The sequence below is a fragment of the Ursus arctos genome, unplaced genomic scaffold (genome assembly GCF_023065955.2).
Source record: "Ursus arctos isolate Adak ecotype North America unplaced genomic scaffold, UrsArc2.0 scaffold_21, whole genome shotgun sequence".
Taxonomy (NCBI): Eukaryota; Metazoa; Chordata; class Mammalia; order Carnivora; family Ursidae; genus Ursus; species Ursus arctos.
In genome coordinates this window covers 50,272,239-50,290,574 of record NW_026622886.1, presented here as the reverse complement: position 1 = coordinate 50,290,574, position 18,336 = coordinate 50,272,239, and the positions used below count along the sequence as shown (strand labels likewise).

The 18,336-nt window shown below is 44.1% G+C and overlaps 1 protein-coding gene across 3 annotated transcripts; it reads left to right on the top strand.

Moving 5' to 3' along the window:
* The first annotated feature begins 93 nt into the window (after positions 1–93).
* On the top strand, positions 94–18,300 carry RAB5B (RAB5B, member RAS oncogene family). Of its 3 annotated transcripts, none has more exons than XM_026500308.4 (6): positions 94–258; positions 12,619–12,881; positions 14,009–14,160; positions 14,424–14,546; positions 15,089–15,182; positions 15,512–18,300. In XM_026500308.4, the coding sequence occupies exons 2-6, from the start codon at positions 12,719–12,721 to the stop codon at positions 15,625–15,627; spliced, it is 648 nt and encodes a 215-aa protein (XP_026356093.1). In that variant the 5' UTR covers positions 94–258; positions 12,619–12,718; the 3' UTR covers positions 15,628–18,300. The 3 variants fall into 3 exon arrangements, with proteins under 3 accessions (XP_026356093.1, XP_048073791.1, XP_044240664.1); XM_048217834.2 differs by having other exon boundaries at positions 191–358; XM_044384729.3 differs by lacking the exon at positions 94–258 and adding an exon at positions 483–742.
* The last annotated feature ends 36 nt before the right edge of the window (positions 18,301–18,336 follow it).

Below are 18,336 nucleotides of genomic sequence, written 5' to 3'. Positions count from 1 at the left end.
TGGTCTGGGGCCCCGCCTGTCCAGTCCCTCGCTCGTACTCGTTGGTGACAGCGCCGGAAGAGGCCCGCCTTTCTCCAGAGGATTGGCGGATTAGTGCACACTTCGCCCACCCTTGATGGTAGGCGGGTAATCGTGCTATTGGCTGGGGCCCCCGCCCCAGGCTGAGGAGGAGGAGGAGGGGCAGGAGGGTTTGGTTGAGCCGCAGCTGTTTGTCTGTTCGACACAGGCTTGGGCCCGACGGGGGAGACGGAGCCCCAGGTACCGGGCTGATGGAACCCACAAGGGCAGGGGCGGAGGCGCCCGGGAGAGGAGAGCAGCCCGGCCTGAAAGCAGAGGCGGATCTGGGCCTCAGTGAGGGGTCAGAGTGGCCCACTGGAGAGGGGAGCAGGGGGCCGGGCCCCGACAGGCCTAATGGGGGCGCTGAGGAGGGGGTCGAGCGGGCTGGGAGCCCGGAGTTCCCGGGGCCGGGAGGCGGCAGGGTTGTGTTGGCGGGCCAGGAGCCGGCGCGGGAGGCCCCGGGCTGTGTGAGGGCAGGGGCAGGCCTCGTTGAGCAGCGCTGAAGAGGGAGGAGCTGGGGGAAAGGGACGGGGCCACGGGTGAGGTAAGCCCATTTGCCGGGAGGTGAGGAGGGGTCAAACCTGACGCCCGCGCTGCGAGGGTAACCGGGGCTGGGGCTCTCGAAGTGTCCAATCGGAAGGGCCTGAGGCGGATTCCTAGTTGGGTAAGGGGCATTCTCTTCAGGGTAAGTGACTATTATAAAAATAACTACGGTGCTCCTGAGTTGAGCCGGGAGGGATTTGGGTTCATTTAGTGAGAACGGAGGCAAAAGAGGAAAGCTTTACTAATATAGAAGACTAGTTAGTTGGAGAAGTGGCAGCAGGGCCTGGCATCAGTCACGGGAGCTTCTGGGAATGCTCAAGGGTGGGCCGGAGGATCACTCTTTTGTTCCTCTTAGTACTGAGATGTGATAACCTGAAGTTTTTGGGTACTCCCGGCGTAACTAATGAAGACATAAGTTTAAAAAAATATTTTTTTCTGTGGCTGTTGGCTGTTCCAAACTCAGCCCCTATACTCTCCTTTGGCCTTAACTGGTTTAGGGTGCAGTCTCTGTTTCTTGTTACCAGCCTCAGCTGGGTTAGGGTGCAGTCCTGTGAAGGAGCTAAGAAGTTGGATTTGATGTTTGTTTCTTCTCCCTTAATAATCTGGTCTGTGGTGGATACTGTATCTCTGACCTAGAAGCAGGGGATCAGTGATTTTATTATCCACACTTGAAAGGGTCTTAGAGATCCCCAGGCACCATGAGATCTTCTGACCATAGTTGGTGAAACTTTTGTGGGACTTAGACTTGGGTATTTCCCAGGCAGGTAATGGTTAGGTGGAACCAAGCCTGGAAATGAGGTGATATCACTGAGGAAGGGATTTGAGGAAGAGTGAGAAATTCCATTCCAGAAGGTTGGCATCACCCCTGTTCTTTGTCTACTTCTTCAGGAGCCCAGGTTTCTATGCTATTAGAAAGTTGGGTCAAATGCCTCAACAGTGAGGCATTTGAGGAAGGGGGTGAGTAGGGAAAAAGGTGGATTACTCAAGCATAGGAGTCCCCTCTCCCCCATATATTTTTAATGGTCTGCGGACCTCTTTAGTCCCCCATAGATTGGAGCTTATTGGATTTTCCCTTATTATACTTCCTCTTTTTATACAAACGTGTTTTATAACTACATTTCTTCTTAATTACAAAAGTAACATGTACATATTTTTAAATATTCAGGCTGTACAGAAGTGTAAAAAGTGTAAACCTTCCCACATATTCCTCTCTCGTTTCATCCAGAAAGGTCAGAGACTAGAGAGAGCAGACCAGACTAATCTCACTTTGCTTTGGGGGATGCGCCACCAAAGGCAATTCTGTTTTCATGTTCTCACCAAACTCTGGTCTGTCATGCTTTCCGGTTTTCTCTTCTGGAATGATACTCTGTTATTTATTGTGCTCCTTTCACAGCTCATTTTGTCTTCTATCAAAATCAGACAAGCAGAGGAGTATACTCTAGGTTATCCCTCACCTTAAAACACACACAGAGTGCCCCCCGCCTCCAGTTGTGCACTGGGCATCCTAGGAAATGCCCAGATAGATGGCCAATACTTTTTTTCTCTTTAATGGGCAGGAAAGGAACATTAGGTGAATCATTTGTTTGGGAGAATTATTGGATCTCTGCTAAAATTAGGAATTTGAGACCTCTGTCTTCTGGTTCATGGTCTCTGCATGTTCAGATTATATGATTGTCCTTTCATTAATCTAAAAGATGATGATGGTTCTCCTAAAGGGCCTCTGTATCTGTCTTTCTGTAGTGATGTGAGAAAACCCTCTAGTTTCCCTGGATTTGAAATGGTTTTCCTCTAAACCTCAGTACAGTTGGAATATTTCATTCTATGACCTTATTAATTGAATTTGTCGTTACTGGACACTCTAGTGTGCCCAGCCTTTGTACAGTGCCTGCAGAAACTTTGATTATGTACCCCAAGGAGTTTTTATTTTCCTTCTGCAAAGGCAGTCCTAGAGAAAATTTTGAGTGTGTGTGTTAATCGTCTCTATAGGCTTTACCATTTTCTACATCCTGCTGGTATACCCGTCCCTGTCTTCTATACTCTTTTTTTTTTTTTTTTTTTTTTGCTTTTCCACCTTCTTCTTTTTTTTTTTTTTTTGCTTTTTAAAGTAGGCTCCACGCCCAGCAGGGTTGAACTCACGACCCTGAGATCAAGACCTGAGCTGAGATCAAGTCAGACACTTAACCCATTGAGCCACCCAGGTGCCCCTCAGCCTTCCTCTCAATCAAAGTCTACCTTCCAGAAACAATCTAACACAGATCTAGAGTTAAAAGCTGTATTTGGAGAAGAGGGCTTTCCCATTATTCTACAAGTCATACTTGACTACAAGTCATACCTTGTAACTCTTAGTTTGCCCAGGAGCAAGGATCGCTTTTCTATAGTTTGCTTGTTTGTATGCATTGGTACAAATTTGACTTCTGAGGAGGCATAGAGTAGGAGAAGCAAGTGTATAGGCTGCTCCCTGATCCTAAAGCATCTCAGATTGGAAAGTAACCAAAGTGTTAGACAATGAACTTAAAATAAGGAAATGCAACAGCCCTCTAGGAGGAAGGATACCTTAAAACCCCACACAGTACGCTCCCACTTCCCAAGAGTGTTGTAGGAAAGATTTAGTCATTGAACAGTAACTGAGCTGAGTAAGGAGACAACCAGGTGAGCAAAGTGTATGCAGATTTCTGGGCCAGATTGTGGCTGTGGTCTAGGGGCAGTGGGTGCCTATTCAGAATGTCCTCTAGCTCTGATGGTTTGGGTTTTTTTAACTTGTGTTTCTCAAGTTCAGGAATTAATAGAGATAATGACCCAAAGTTTTTGAACAATTAACAATTAAAATTAACCGAAAACTCAGGGAACTTTGTTTTAAGCCACAGTTGCTTCAGTCTTAGGGTGGGAGGACTACATACCGGGTATGATTAGGCCATCTCAGCATAGTAACGGATGACAGGAAAAGCAGTTAGCCCATGTGAGTTGCAACAGTACTTTGTGGGCTGGGTCCCGAGGGGGCCCTCCATCCAAGGGAGATCACAAAGAGGCCAGGGAGAGAATTGGTTTTCTGAGGGCTATTAAAAACATTCCCAAATGGAACTGAGTAAGAAGCTATCCAGATGACACAGAAGGGAAGGAATAGATGAAGGAGAGAAGCAGGACTGCTTTAGCATTAATTAATTGAGGGAGCATTTAATGAACACCTACTAGGGACCAGGCATTATGCTGTGCTCTGGAGAGTCAAAATGACATAAAAAAAAAAAAAAATAGTCACACTTCTTGAGAAGTTCATAGTTCAGAACAGACACAGTTAACTCATATAATGTAATAAGTGCTGTGATAGAAATATCTTAATACTGTAGGACCCCAGAGGAAGCAGTGATGAATTCTGCTGGGGTGAGAGGGTAATTATGCAGTTTTACAAAGAAGGTGGCATTTGAGCTTGGCCTTGAAAGATAAATTAGGAGTTCACTAGGCAAAGTGAGGAAGGGCATTCCTATCTTTTCTAGGTCAATAATAAAGAGCTTGTGCTACCATGCTGATAAGAGATAAGCATACTTTCTACCTCTTGGGGAAATATAAGGGAGAGAGTGGGGAGAAGTGGAAGGACTCTCTCAGTTAAGACCGTGACTCATTAGTTAATCTTGGATCAACACAAAGAAAGAGCTGAGCCAAGTAGTAGAACTCTCAGTTTAAGTTTTTAGTAATTTTGGGTCTTAACAAAATTGAGAGTTGAAGGTATTTACTGGCTTTTGCCCTATCTTCCTTAATCAGTAAATCTCTTAGATTAGTCCCAAGGTCCACAACCCCTGTAAAAGTTACCACTCTTTCCCTATCATCTTCCTTTAAGTTATTTCCATTTCAACCATCCTGGCAGGGTTGGTCAAGACCTCCTAGAGAGGCATAGTAACGAGCGAGTTCTTCCATTAGAAGAATATGGAACTAGATTCCAGTTCTCAGGGAAGGCCTGGGTCTAGCTACCTTGTTTTTAGTCCCAAAGGAACTACTTATCTAAGCTGAATAGAGGCAGAAAGTAACCAATCCAAACTCTTGTTCCTGTCCTGGTGTCCTCTCCAGAGTTCAATTCAGAGTTAGCATCTCCTGCTTCCTTAAGAGGTATAATGGTGTGTTATTAGCAAGAGTACTTGACTAGGAGTACTTGCTAAAAGGAGATTTAGCTGTCTGTATGATAACACCTGGCAAGTTGATTAATATTATTTGTAATAGGGGCGCCTGGGTAGCGCAGTCGTTAAAGCGTCTGCCTTCGGCTCAGGGCGTGATCCCAGCGTTCCGGGATCGAGTCCTACATCGGGCTCCTCCGCTGGGAGCCTGCTTCTTCCTCTCTCACTCCCCTGCTGTGTTCCCTCTCTCGCTGGCTGTCTCTCTGTCACATAAATAAATAAAATCTTTAAAAAATATATTATTTGTAATAGCTGTCTATATGGTAATACATGGCAAGTTGATCAATATTTGCCTCAGTTTACTTAACTGTAAAATACCGAGACTGGACTAGACCTCTAGACCACCTCTTATCTGGGAAACTGACCTTATAAGGCTGACATTTGGGTGTGGGCTAGACCCCAGTGGCTATATATCTGGAAGTTAGTCTGTGTTAATAGGTAATAGACTTCTAAAGGCTTCATAATGTGGTTGGCATAGAGACTCAAAGATAACCAAGTGGAAGGGGGCCTGCAGAATAGTCTTGCTCTAGCTGGGACCAACAAGCTAAGAAACCTTTCCTATTCATACTTTCCTGAGCTGCTGGGGTGCTGCCCACACTGAAGAACTTGCCCTTTCATCCTCCACCTTGCCCCTCCCCAGTGGGCTGGTGCTGTGTCAACCCTCAGTCTTCCCTAGTTAATGGTATTTGTTAACCATTTTGTGGAGCTGCACTTCTAAGGGAAGTCAGATCTGATCTTTTTTTCTCTTCCAAACTGAAAGGGTTGAAAGGAAGAATAAATTCCTTGTCCCCCCCACCCCCCTTTTTTTTTTTTTTTTTTTTTTTTTTTTTTTTTGCCTCAGGTTTGAAGGTAATCATCACACCACTTGGCTGGGTGGCTGTGGTTTATTTTTTGCCTTTGAATGGATCATTTGCCTGTTGTCAACTCTTAGCAAAAAAAAAATCACCACTAGAAATTATTTGAATCTTTTTTTTTTTTTAAGATTTTATTTATTTATTTGACAGAGAGCAAGCACAAGTGGGGGGAGCAGCAGGTGGGGAGGGGGGACCCGATGTAGGGCTCAATCCCAGGACCCTGGGATCATGACCTAAGCCGAAGGCAGATGCTTAACAACTGAGCCACCCAGGTGCCCCAAATCATTTGAATCTTCTGTATCTTTCACTTATACTCCTGATCTTTTGAGAGCCTCGCGCTAGCTAACATGATACCCGTATATACATGTTGGGATTAAAGATCAAGGCACAGCTATGGGCAGCCCATCAATTACTGTCAACAGGGAAGGTAAGACATATTATTGAGATGACACATTGGGGTAAGAGGTAGTTTTTTCTAATCCAGTAGTTCCCAATCTGTGACAATCCAAGGCTGCTTAGTAGCAGGAAAGTTTGCTGATTGTGTGTGTCTAGGGCTCTGGCTTAATTTACTGTCTGGGGGTGAGGGGTGACAGGGGTTTTGCAACATGAATGTGTCTATGACTTTTTCCTATCTCCACCTTTCCCCTACTCCCTACTGTTTTCCCAGGCCTAGAGTCATACGTCTGCCTATGAGAATTCAGTCTATTCTAACTCCCATGTTTTCTTATTGTAAAGTGGTAACATTGAGGCTTAGTGTTCTGCCCCTTGGATCACATGCTTTGAAACAGATGAAAATGTGAGCAAATAATTGGGGTGCCTGGCTGGTTCAGTGGGTAGAGCATGTGAGTCTTGATCTCGGGGTTGTGAGCTCAAGCCCCACCTTGAATATGGAGCTTACGTTAAAAAAAGAGAAAAAAGAAAATGTGGCAAATAGGTCAAAGAATCTGGTAACTTTTCCTGTTGTGTCTTAACAGTATAGCATGTATATTTCACCTAAAGGAAACTTGATCAGCTTATCATTAGTTTTTTTTTTCCCCTATGGTGTCATCTGTTTTCTAAAGTGTAGTGTTATGATGACCTATCTTTTGTTATGAAACAATGTATATGAAGTGCCACATAAATATGTTTTAAACAATAATTCCTCACAGGTTCTGAGAAACTCTAAGAGAAAGAAATTTCTTAAATGTACCCAGAACTTTGGAATTGAATTCAAATTCTGTTCTTTACTACCTTTTCCTACTCCCCTCCCTCCCCAAAGGTCCTTATAGATAAGGAAGCTAGGGCTTAGAAAGGCAAAGGGAGTAAGTAGCCTAAGATCACAGTGGGTTACAACTGGCAAAGCAGAGAATAAAACTCAACCTTGCTTGATTCCAAAGCCCTTACCAACGCCACATGGGACTGCCCCTGTCTAGTTTGGCTTCCCATTTTCATAATTGCATCATAACTTTAGTAGCAGGGTTGGAGAATCCTCTGACCCCTGAAGAGCTACACTGAGCCCTCAGCTTAATTTCCTCTAGAAGTGCTGTAATAGTAACCATAGCCTATAGGCTGCCGAGAAACTAGACTTTCTCCCATCCTTATTAACGCATGTGTCATTGTCAGGCCTCTCCAAAGCAGTGTTTTTTAACCTTTTTTTAAATCATGACTCATAACAAAACATTTCATATCATAATTCAGTGTGTGTACATAAACTGAAACATTTCACAAAACGATTCTTAATATTTGTAATACAGTTGTTATTTTTTTATTCTATTTCTTTTTTCCCAAATATGCTGATCATGATCCACCAAGGGATTTCAGTGAGGTCACTGTTGGTTTACAGCTCACAGTTTGAGAATGAAAAGAGCTAAAGAACTGTGACTAGTAGTTAAGAACCTAATTAAGGGACGCCCGGGTGGCTCAGTTGGTTAAGCCTCTGACTCTTGATTTCAGCTCAGGTCATGATCTTGGGGTCGTGGGATCTGGCTTGTGTTGGGCTCCATGCTCAGTGGGGAGTCTGCTTGAGAGTCTCCCCTCCCCCTGCTTGCACAGGTGTGGACTCTCAAATAAATAAATCTAAAAAAAAAAAAAAACTAATTAACTGATTCTTGCAGTACTGTTACCAGAATTTAGGATTTTATGGACCAACTTATTTATTTATTTTTTAAAGATTTTATTTAGGATGGTTGGGTTTCAGTCCGTTGAGTGTCTGCCTTCGGTTCAGGTCGTGATCTCAGGGTCCTGGGATCTGGTCCCACAGTTTAAGAATGAAAAGAGCTAAAGAACTGTGACTAGTGGTTAAGAACCTAATTAAGAGGTGCCTGGGTGGCTCAGTTGGTTAAGCCTCCCACCCTTGATTTCAGCTCAGGTCATGATCTCAGGGTCCTGGGATCCAGCCTGTGTTGGGCTCCCCACTGGGTGGAGAGTCTGCTTCTTCCTCTGTCCCTCCTCACTCATGCTCACGTACTCTCTCCCTCTTGCAAAAATAAATCTTTAAAAAAATAAAAATAAATAAAGATTTTATTCATTTATTTGAGAGAGACGAAGGGAGAGGAAGAGCAGTAGGGAGAGGGAGTAGCAGACTCCCCGCGGAGCAGGGAGTGGGATGTGGGACTCGATCCCTGGACTCCGGAAGGCAAACACTTAACCAACTGGGCCACCCAACCGCCCCTAATTTTTTTTTTTTTTTTAAGATTTTTAATTTATTTTGGGTGCCTGGGTGGCTCAGTTGGTTAAGCATCTGCCTTCCACTCAGGTCATGATCCCGGAGTCTGGGGATCGAGTCCCACATCAGGCGCCCCGCTCAGCAGGGAGTCTACTTCTCCCTATGAGCTTCACCCTGCTTGTGCTTGCTCTCACTCGCTCTCTCAGATAAATAAATAAAATCTTAAAAAAACAAAAGATTTTTTATTTATTTATTTGTGAGAGAGAGAACATGAGCAGGGGGAGGGGCAGAGGCAGAGGGAGAAGCAGACTCCCTTGCAGAGCAGGGAGCCTAACACAGGGCTCAATCTCAGGACCCAGGGACCACAACCTGAGCCGAAGACAAACACTTAACCAGCTGAGCTACCCAGGTGCCCCTGGACCAGCTAATTTAAATTTGAGGGGTTTTGCTTTCCCATATATGGGTATTTAGAAAGCTTACTACTACCTGTCAACACCATTATTTTTTAAAGCATTAAAAATTATTTAGAAAGCTTTTAAATATATTTCCTAAAAGAATAAAAATTTATATTTCCTGTTTAAAAAAAAATTGTGTATGGGCGCCTGGGTGGCGCAGTTGTTAAGCGTCTGCCTTTGGCTCAGGGCGTGATCCCGGCGTTCTGGGATCGAGCCCCACATCAGGCTCTTCCGCTGGGAGTCTGCTTCTTCCTCTCCCACTCCCCCTGCTTGTGTTCCCTCTCTCGCTGGCTGTCTCTGTCAAATAAATAAATAAAATCTTAAAAAAAAAAATTGTGTAGTATGAAAAAAAACTGAGTCCTTCACCTGCCACCCTCTTCAATCCCACTCTTCTCAGAGGTAACCACTGTTTTTTTTTTTTTGTTTTTTTTTGTTTTCAGAGGTAACCACTGTTAACAGATGTTCCATACTGTTTTCTATGCAGAATTTTGTTTTACAGAAATTGAATCTAAGAATGTGTTTTGTTCTACAACTTTTTTTCTTTTTTAAGATTTATTGGAGAGGGAGAGGGAGAGAATCTCAAGTAAGCTCCACACTGAGTTGGGAGCACAACAGAGGGCTCGATCCCACCACCCAAAATCACGAACCCAGCCGAAATCAAGAGTCAGGCACTTAACCAACTAAGCCAACCAGCTGCCCCTCTACTTTTTAAAAATAGGTCTCAGAGGTTTTTCCATATAATATACGTGTTTACCTTTGAGAGGAAATTAATGCTAAGAAAGTAAGAAGTTAGGGATGCCTGGGTGGCTCAGTCTGTTAAGGTCTGCCTTCAGCTCATATCATGATCCCAGGGTCCTGGGATCGAGTCCCACATCGGGTTCCTTGCTCAGTGGGGAGCCTGTTTCTCCCTCTGCCTGCCGCTCCCCCTGCTCATGCTCTCTGTCTCTCAGTATCTCTCTGACAAATAAGTAAATAAAATCTTAAAAAATTAGGAAGTTAGAAATTTTGTTATAAAGAATATTCTTTTAAATTAGATAAATTTAGGGGCACCTAGGTGGCTCAGTCAGTTAAGCGTCCAACTCTTGGTCTCAGCTCAGGTGTTGATCTCAGGGTCGTGGGTTCAAGCCCCATGTTGGGCTCCATGCTGAGTGTGGAGCCTACTTTAAAAATTTTTTTTTCTTGAATAAATTTAGCTTTATGAAAAACTTGCTATATCGTCTCTATTTTTTATCATTTCATCATAAATCACTGAAAATTTCATCACAAAATAGCCTGTGTATATCTGGAATCTTAGGACTCACCGGCCTGAGGAATATAAAATATCCAGTAGAATCAGAGTAATTTCTTACATTCCTCTGTCTTAATCTAGTCTAGTTTGGGACTTTTCTGAGTTCTCATTTCTCATTCCCCTGTTAGCTTCCTTTTTACACTTTTGGTTTTTCTGGTTTTTTCTCTACTTCTTATCAAGCCTGCTTTTTAGGAATATATTGGTTAAAATTAATATTGAGATATACATTAATGTATTAAGTTGATCTTTTCTGTGAATCAGGGCCACTAAGTAACAATACTTACTTTTTAACACTATGCTAAACACATCTTTTCCTTAATCTTCATTGCTATTCTGTGAGGTAGGTATTTTTTCCATTTTATAAAGGTGGAAGGCAAGGCTCTGAAATTTTCTTGATGTCATTAATAATGATTAGTATCTTAATATTCATTGAGCACTTATCAGATACTTATATGTAAATTATTTCTATTATCATTTAATTATCACAATAGCTTTATGAAGTAAGTGCTCATAAGGCTATTACCCATTTTACAGATGAAATAAATGCACAAATAGATTTAGTAACTTGCCCAAAACTTCATAGCTAGTAAGCAGAGCTGTAAAATAATCCCAGTTTATCAGACTTCACAGTCTTCGTTCCTCTACACTGCCTTCTGTATGATTTTTCTGTTTTTCTGTCTTTACTGTCTTTTCTAGCTTTACTAGAATTGCAGATTGTTACTAGAATCAACCTTGGAGAAAGAAAAGATTAATTTGAACAAAGTACAATCCAAACAATGCTTTCATTTTGGACAGAGGTTTTGCATGCTCTGATCATGCTAACTCCTTTGAATCTCGCAGTTCCTTTCCTCTCAGAGTCAGAATGATGAAATATATTCAGGTTTGGATGGTTAGACTCTCAAAGTCCTCAACCTCTCTGTCTCTTCCTCCACCACCAGCTTTACAAGCCTCTTGAAAGGTAAAGAAGGTAGTTCAGTTTATTTTCATCAAATGTTTATTGCTTGAAAATTTACCCCTATGAGGCACCTGGGTGGCTCAGTTGGTTAAGCATCTGAGTCTTGATTTCGGCTCAGGTCATGATTTCAGGGTCCTGGGATCCAGGCCCATGTCCACCTCTGCACTCAGTGCAGTCTGCTTAGGGTTCTCTCTCCACCTTTCCTTCTGCCTGTCCCCTCCCCACTCATGCTTTCTCTAAAATAAAATCTTTTTTTAAAAGAAAGAAAAAACTTACCCCTACATCATCCTCTGGAGACTCCTGCATGTGTTTAGAAAATACACCCTCTTTCTTTGTCTCTAATATGGAGGGCTACAACTGTTGTGTTCATTTAGTGTGGAGGGTTATCTAGTTAGGCACCAGGAAGACAGTTGCAAGTTGAGAGTACGTCAGACCTACCGATTCTTCGATTTGATAGATTCTCAGACTTGGAGAGGTGGCAGGAGCAAAGTGAAAGAGTTGATGCTGAATGTGGTCTGTTGGTTGTCTGTGGTCTATGTTTCTACTCATCTTTGACCAGAAATGAGAAATGACAGATTTCTGGCAAATGGACCCTGGTTAGGGTTTCAGAAATGTCAAGAAGACTACTGGTTATGTATGAAGGATACGGAACCAGAAGCTACCCCTCTGCTCTTAGGGAGGGGTGACTCCTCCCACACCCCCAGAGTATATCTTTCATTTTGAAAGCTAGAAAAAAGATGGGGGTCGGGGATACCAAGATACTGGGGATCTAGGGCACATGTGGGTGCATTTGGGTGTTCTTCAGGCCAACTAAAAGTTGATCGGTTTGGAGGTGCCTGGGTGGCTCAGTCAGTTAAGCAACTGACTCTTGATTTCAGCTTAGGTAATTATCTCAGGGTTGGGAGATGGAGCTGGGCCTGGAGCCTGCTTAAGATTCTCTCTCTCTCTCCCTTTGCCCCTCTCCCCCTCTAAAAGGGGGGGGAAAAAGTCTCAAAAGTTGATTGGTTTGCTGTTTTTTGAAGACCTGGCATGAGCACCTGGCTCTTAGTTTTGGCTCAGGTCATGATCTTATGGGTCGTGGGATTGAGCCCTATGTCCTGCTCCAGGCTCAGTGGGGAGCCCCTCTCCCACTCACATTCTTTCTCTCTCAAATAAATAAATAAATAAATCTGAAAAAAAAAATTGAAGACCTGGTGGGGAATTAAACTTATTTCACACAGTTTTCAGTCTCTCCGTTTCAGCTCTCTTGGCAGTTGAGGATTATGTAGTAGGGCAAACTCCACTTCAGATGAAATTCTTTTTTTTTTTTTTAAGATTTTATTTATTTATTTGAGAGAGAAATAGGCTTCCCGCTGAGCAGGGAGCCTGCCATAGGGCTCGATCCCGGCATTCTGGGATTATGACCTGAGCTGAAGGCAGATGCTTAACCAGATGAGCCACCCAGGTGCCCCCAGATACAATTCTTATTTTATTGTTCCCCATTCTTAGCACTGAGTGTCAGCTGCCTGGGACCCTCTCAGTGGGATAACCTTTTAATGGAGGATGATGTTAATTGTTAAGTCCTCATAGGAGCAAAGAAATGAAGAGATTTATCTTTTCTCTAAAACTGATTGCAGCTGCAATGTCCCTGTGTTTAATTTTACCCACTTTTTTTTCTTGCAGGACTGTTGAAGCCTGAAGTCCCCTCCCCTTCCCCCCTCCCCCCTTTGCCGCTTTGTGGCATCCCCCTCCCTCTACCCTTTCCCGTTCTGATAATCTAGTCATGACTAGCAGAAGCACAGCCAGGCCCAATGGGCAGCCCCAGGCCAGCAAAATATGCCAGTTCAAATTGGTCCTGCTGGGTGAATCTGCAGTGGGGAAATCTAGCCTGGTATTACGTTTTGTCAAAGGGCAGTTCCATGAGTACCAAGAGAGCACCATTGGAGGTGAGTACCTCAGGGAAAGAAGAGGGTCAATGTTTAGTTAGGCTTTTGAAGGGAGATCTAGGGACCTGACCGTGGAGCTGGCCTCTTTAGCTCCTTGGAATGGAAATCCTTTAGAAAACAGAAAAAAACTGCCAAATGCCAAAAAGTAGGTATATGTTTGTCCCCTTTCTTCCTAGAAGAAAATTAGAAAGGTTGACCATTGCCCACCAAGAAAATCACTGATTTTTTAAATCTCAGTTTGTCTTCAGCCCACTTTTTTCTTAATCCATTTGAAGTTCAGTTGAGTGTCATCTTGAGCAGGGTTGGTTTGGAGCAGTGATTCATAATCAAAAATGTATATCAGAATCACTTGAGGGTAAACATAAAAATGTTTATCCTGTCATGCTTGGGCCCTGTCTTAGATCTACTGATTAGTATTGGACATAGGGTAAGGTTGGTGGAGGTATAGACATGGGGAAAGCTCCTTAGATGATTCTGATGCACATACCTAGTAAAAGAGAGGCTGAAACTAAATACAAAAGATAAAAGGCATCTGCCTTTCCCACCTTTGCTACCTTCTACCTTTCCCACCTTTGCTACCTTCTACCTTCTGCTACTCCCAAAATAGGGCCCTAGTTCAGTAAAAGATCTTTTATGAGAACTCCCATGTTACTCCTTCCCCACTTTTACTAGTCACCTTGGAAATGTGTTCTTCGACCAGCAGAAGATTGTTTTAAAAAAGTAACAACCAAATAATACTGATAATGGTGGGATCTGCCATCAGGCTTTAAAGTCTCCTAATTAATTATTGATGTGACCTTTACCTGAAGCCTATTTTCTGTCATCATCTCTTATTCTTCTATTTTGGTTAGAAGAGAGATGACTGGTATAAGTGTCAGTTCTTCTCTCTAACCTTCGTAGTTTATGTGCCCCATTCCTTAGGTAGAGATACTTCTGGCAGGAAGGACTTAGCCGAGGGCAGTCTTAATCCTGGTTCTAGGACCTATACATAAGGAGGGGAATTTAGTTCAATGACCTGGGTGGTGAATGGTCTTAGACGAAGAATGGAGATACTGTGAAGGGGGCTAGGATTTTCCCATTGATCCTCCCACTTAACATCTTCTTCCCCTCCATTCTTTCATCCATAGCTGCCTTCCTCACCCAGTCTGTTTGTCTAGATGACACAACAGTCAAGTTTGAGATCTGGGACACAGCTGGGCAGGAACGATACCATAGCTTGGCCCCCATGTACTACAGAGGTGCCCAAGCTGCCATTGTGGTTTATGACATTACTAATCAGGTAAGTGGGCTAAGAAAATTCTCTTGCTTTTATTTGTAGGAATTAGGTGGGGAAGAGAAAACTGGTTCTTGAAATAGCAAAATAAGAATATAAATTATACTTCCAAGTGCTGGTAAGACTGAAGTAATGAATTATCAGACACAAGTGGTTTCAGTGAGGGAAAGCTGCCTAGGAGAGGTGAGTTTTGAAACTGGGTTTTGAAAATGATGGGCCTGGATTGGCAGTCATTCCGGTCAACCCTTCTCTTCCTCATGTTTTCCTAGGAAACCTTCGCCCGAGCGAAGACATGGGTAAAGGAACTACAGCGACAGGCCAGTCCTAGCATCGTTATTGCCTTGGCGGGGAACAAAGCTGACCTTGCCAATAAGCGCATGGTGGAGTATGAAGTAAGATGGCCCAGCGAATCCCTCTCTAACACACACCCTCTGCGCTTGGGACCTTTTTTTCACAAACCTGCCCTCTCTGAAAACCTCATCTTAGGACATTTATCATCTCATTCCCCAGTTCCACACCAAGTTAAATACAACAACACTGTGACCCTAATGACAGCTAGGAGATTTCAGAGGAGACACAAGAAAATTCCCCAGCAGAGGGGTAGAGAAGTACCCGTTAAGGGGGTACCAATGTGAAAACAGGAAAGAGGGAGTAGTTGAATTTGAGGTAAGGGACTATTCAAGTGTCACAACCTAAAAGCCCCCAACCAACTTACCTTCTCCCTCATAAATAAGATTCCTGACACCTGCTTGTTGGATTAAGCTATCTATGAGTTATCCTTGAGGTGAGTTGTCACCAGGGCCAGCTGGCTCAGAGGGGCAATTAAAGGGAGGAAACCAAGGATATTGCCTAGCTCTGGTGCTACATGGGAGTGGAAAGGCAATACTTGTTCCTACCCTACATTCTGAGTACTGGTACACCCACCCCCTTGCAGGAGGCCCAGGCGTATGCAGATGACAACAGCTTATTGTTCATGGAGACTTCAGCCAAGACAGCTATGAACGTGAACGATCTCTTCCTGGCAATAGGTAAGGTCAGAGCAGCCTGGGGTCTTCCTGTCTTTTCCCCTTGCCTCTAGACAAGATCACTAACCAAAGTCATAAAGGCAGAGGGGAGTGTCTCCTCTTGTGAAAACTTAAGGTATGGAAATATCTAAATTTTCCATTATGACCTCAATTCTTTGGCTGCAGGTTTAGCCCCCTCATCTTCAATGTAGTTTATAAGCGAACCTTCCCCTCTTCAAAACATTCTTTTTATCTCTCACATTTCCCCCTTCCCCATCTCTCCCCGACCCATAGTCCTTTGGAGGGATGAGTAAAATCTACCATACTTTTTTCCCTTCTCTTTTTATCTCTAGCTAAGAAGTTGCCAAAGAGTGAACCCCAGAATCTGGGGGGTGCAGCATGCCGAAGCCGGGGTGTGGATCTCCATGAGCAGTCCCAGCAGAACAAGAGCCAGTGTTGTAGCAACTGAGGGGGTGGCTAGCAGCAAACAAGTATGGAGCTAGCACGAGAGCTAAGAAATAACCTCCATCCCCACCCCTCAGCACACAGCCCCTACGGTAACAGCACACTGAGCCCTGGCTCCCAAGGGCTGCCTCCTGACAGCTCCGTCATGGCACTTTTTAACGCTTCAGCAACCAACACCAGGCAGCTGTTGCCACTGGCCTCCTACCCCTACTCTGGGGCTCGGGGGTCAGATCCCCCAGGACTTACCTTCCAAAACAAACTTTCTTCACTTTGTATTATAGGTGCAAGACAGTGACCTACTTATCTTTCTTCCTCCTCCTCCTCCTCATTTTTTCAGAAAATTTTTTTGTCTCCTGCCCCTTCCCCTTCCCCTTCTGCTTTTTGGTCAATCCCTGTTCTTGATCCCCTTATCCTCCTCTCCCCAGGATGGAGAAGGTGGTGAACCCAGGAACTGAGGAGGGAGGTTTCCAGTTCAGTCACATTAAGGGCCCTGGGGGAGAGTAAGGCTCAGACAGAGCAGGAGGGAGTAAGGAAACAGTTCCTTTTTTCTTTCTTTTTCTTTCCTTCTTTCTTCCTTTCTTCCTTTCTTTCTTTCCTTTCTTTCTTTCTTTCTTCTTTCTTTCTTCTTTCTTTCTTTCTCTCTTTCTTCCTTTTTTTTTTTTTTTTTTTTTTTGGTTGGAGTTTCTCATATTTGAAAACACTGCAGTCTCCATGAGTTGGCCTTGTGGAGGACGTTTCTAGGTAGAGGTGAGAAAGGGAAGGCAAGCTCTCGGGTACCGGGTAGGAGTTGTGTTGTTAGCTAACTGGGCAGAGGTGGAGATGCAGCGTCACCTGTGGCTCCGGAACTGTTCCAAGGCCTAACTGCCCCCTCACCCAGCCTCTTAGGTAGCTCCTCCCCCATAGTGGGGGAGACTCTGGACCCCAGAGTCCTCCAAAGAATCTTCACTGGTTGCCTGCATCTTTGGCTCTGCTGTGATCTAATTAGAGGAGGGACCAGTTTCTGATACCCATCCTCTGATTTATACATATACATTTTTTTTCCTCTGGCCTTTAGATGGCCCCAGCCCCAGCCACTATATTCCCCTGCAGTTTGCACTTTAATTGGTGGTAGTTCAGTTGGGATACTTGTTTTATGGGGGTTTTGATTGATTTACCTGCCCTCTCACCTTTTTAATTAAATGGAACCCAAGGTAGTATATATATGAGGTTTTAGGAGGGGCTGAAGAGAACAGGACCAGTGGCAGCTACTCAAGCCCAGTCTCCACTGCTAGCTTCCTCCAACTCTGATTCTTAACCTATATTCTCGCCAACCTAGCTCTCGAGTATAGGTTTGCCTTTCCTGGGGAATTAACTGAGCAACTGGAGAGTGGTCTCAGGATAGCCTGGGCCATGGTATGGGAGTGAAGAGGGGTCCGTCGGCAAGAGGGAAGAGTTTTCTGTCTTTTCCTAAGGTTCATGTTCAGAGATCCACCCATTACCATGTCTTTTCTACTTTCCCTGTAAATAGGTATGATCTTTATTCCCACTGTACAGTCTGTTCTGTCCTCCACCTCCCATCAGGCCCTGTATCTTTTCTCCTTTGTTAGTGTCTTCAGTTTAGTCCCTCCATTCTTATCCTCATACCCACCCCCAGCGAGTGCTTTAATCCACGTACCACTAGGGGCTAATACCACAGAGGCCTGCTGTGGCCCCCTCATATCGTAACACCTGTTCCTGTGGATAGGGAACAACTGGCACTGAAGGTCCATCACAACTGTCTCACATCACCAGAGGATGTTGGTCCTTTCTAAATCTCTAGCCACTCTTCATATCCCTCATCAGGTATTTTAGGATGTCTTGGGAAGCCATCAAGGCAAGAGAGAACTCTAAACTCCTTCTTGTTCCAGCCTAGAGTTTTGGGGAAATTGGGGGAAGTAAGATAGGAAAGGTCACAGTGACCTAGGATTGGGACCTTTCTACCCTTTGGTTTGCAGACTGCCTTCTGTCCCAGAGCAGCTGAAAAATCCTTGGAGCTGAGACTCTGAAGGACCCAGCTTAGGTTCTTCCACTTAGGACTCATTTCCCTTCCTTTTCCAGGGGCAGCCTTAGTTCCCGTGGCCCTGAAATACACATACATTTTCCCCTTCCTTTCCCAGCCACCAGCCTCCCAAAGCACCCAGTGCATCCTTACAAGTGGAAGAACTAGGATATCTCTCTTAAATTCCTTAGAAATGAAGTTTTTGCTTCCCCCCCTCCCCCCGCCTCTGTGCATCTTTCCCCGTGGAACAGGAGTGAAGTGTTTCATTGCCTTGGGGCTGGGAAACCATTTCTCCAGGCTTCTCCCCTCCCCAGCCCCCTTAGGAACAGGATTGGCCTTAGCTTCTGGGCCCGTCTGCTGCCTGCCTTCTATTTCCTACCAGCTCCTCTGCTTTCCTTTGAGCTCTCTTGGGCTTGAGGATCTTAGTTTTTATTTCCCAGCTCTTCATTTTTTTTTTTTCTTCTGGTCAGTTTTTGTTTTTTGTTTTTTTTTTAGGGAGGGGTGTCCTTTTTTTTTTTCTTCTAAGAAAGCATTTGCCTTTTCCCCCTTTTCTTCCTCTCCCAACATAACAATCGTGGTAACAGAATGCGACTGCTGATTTACCGATGTATTTAATGTAAGTAAAAAAGGAAAAAAAAAAAAAAAAAGAAAAGAAAAGTGTATTGGAGTGTTGCTTCTTTTTTTCCTTCTTTTTTT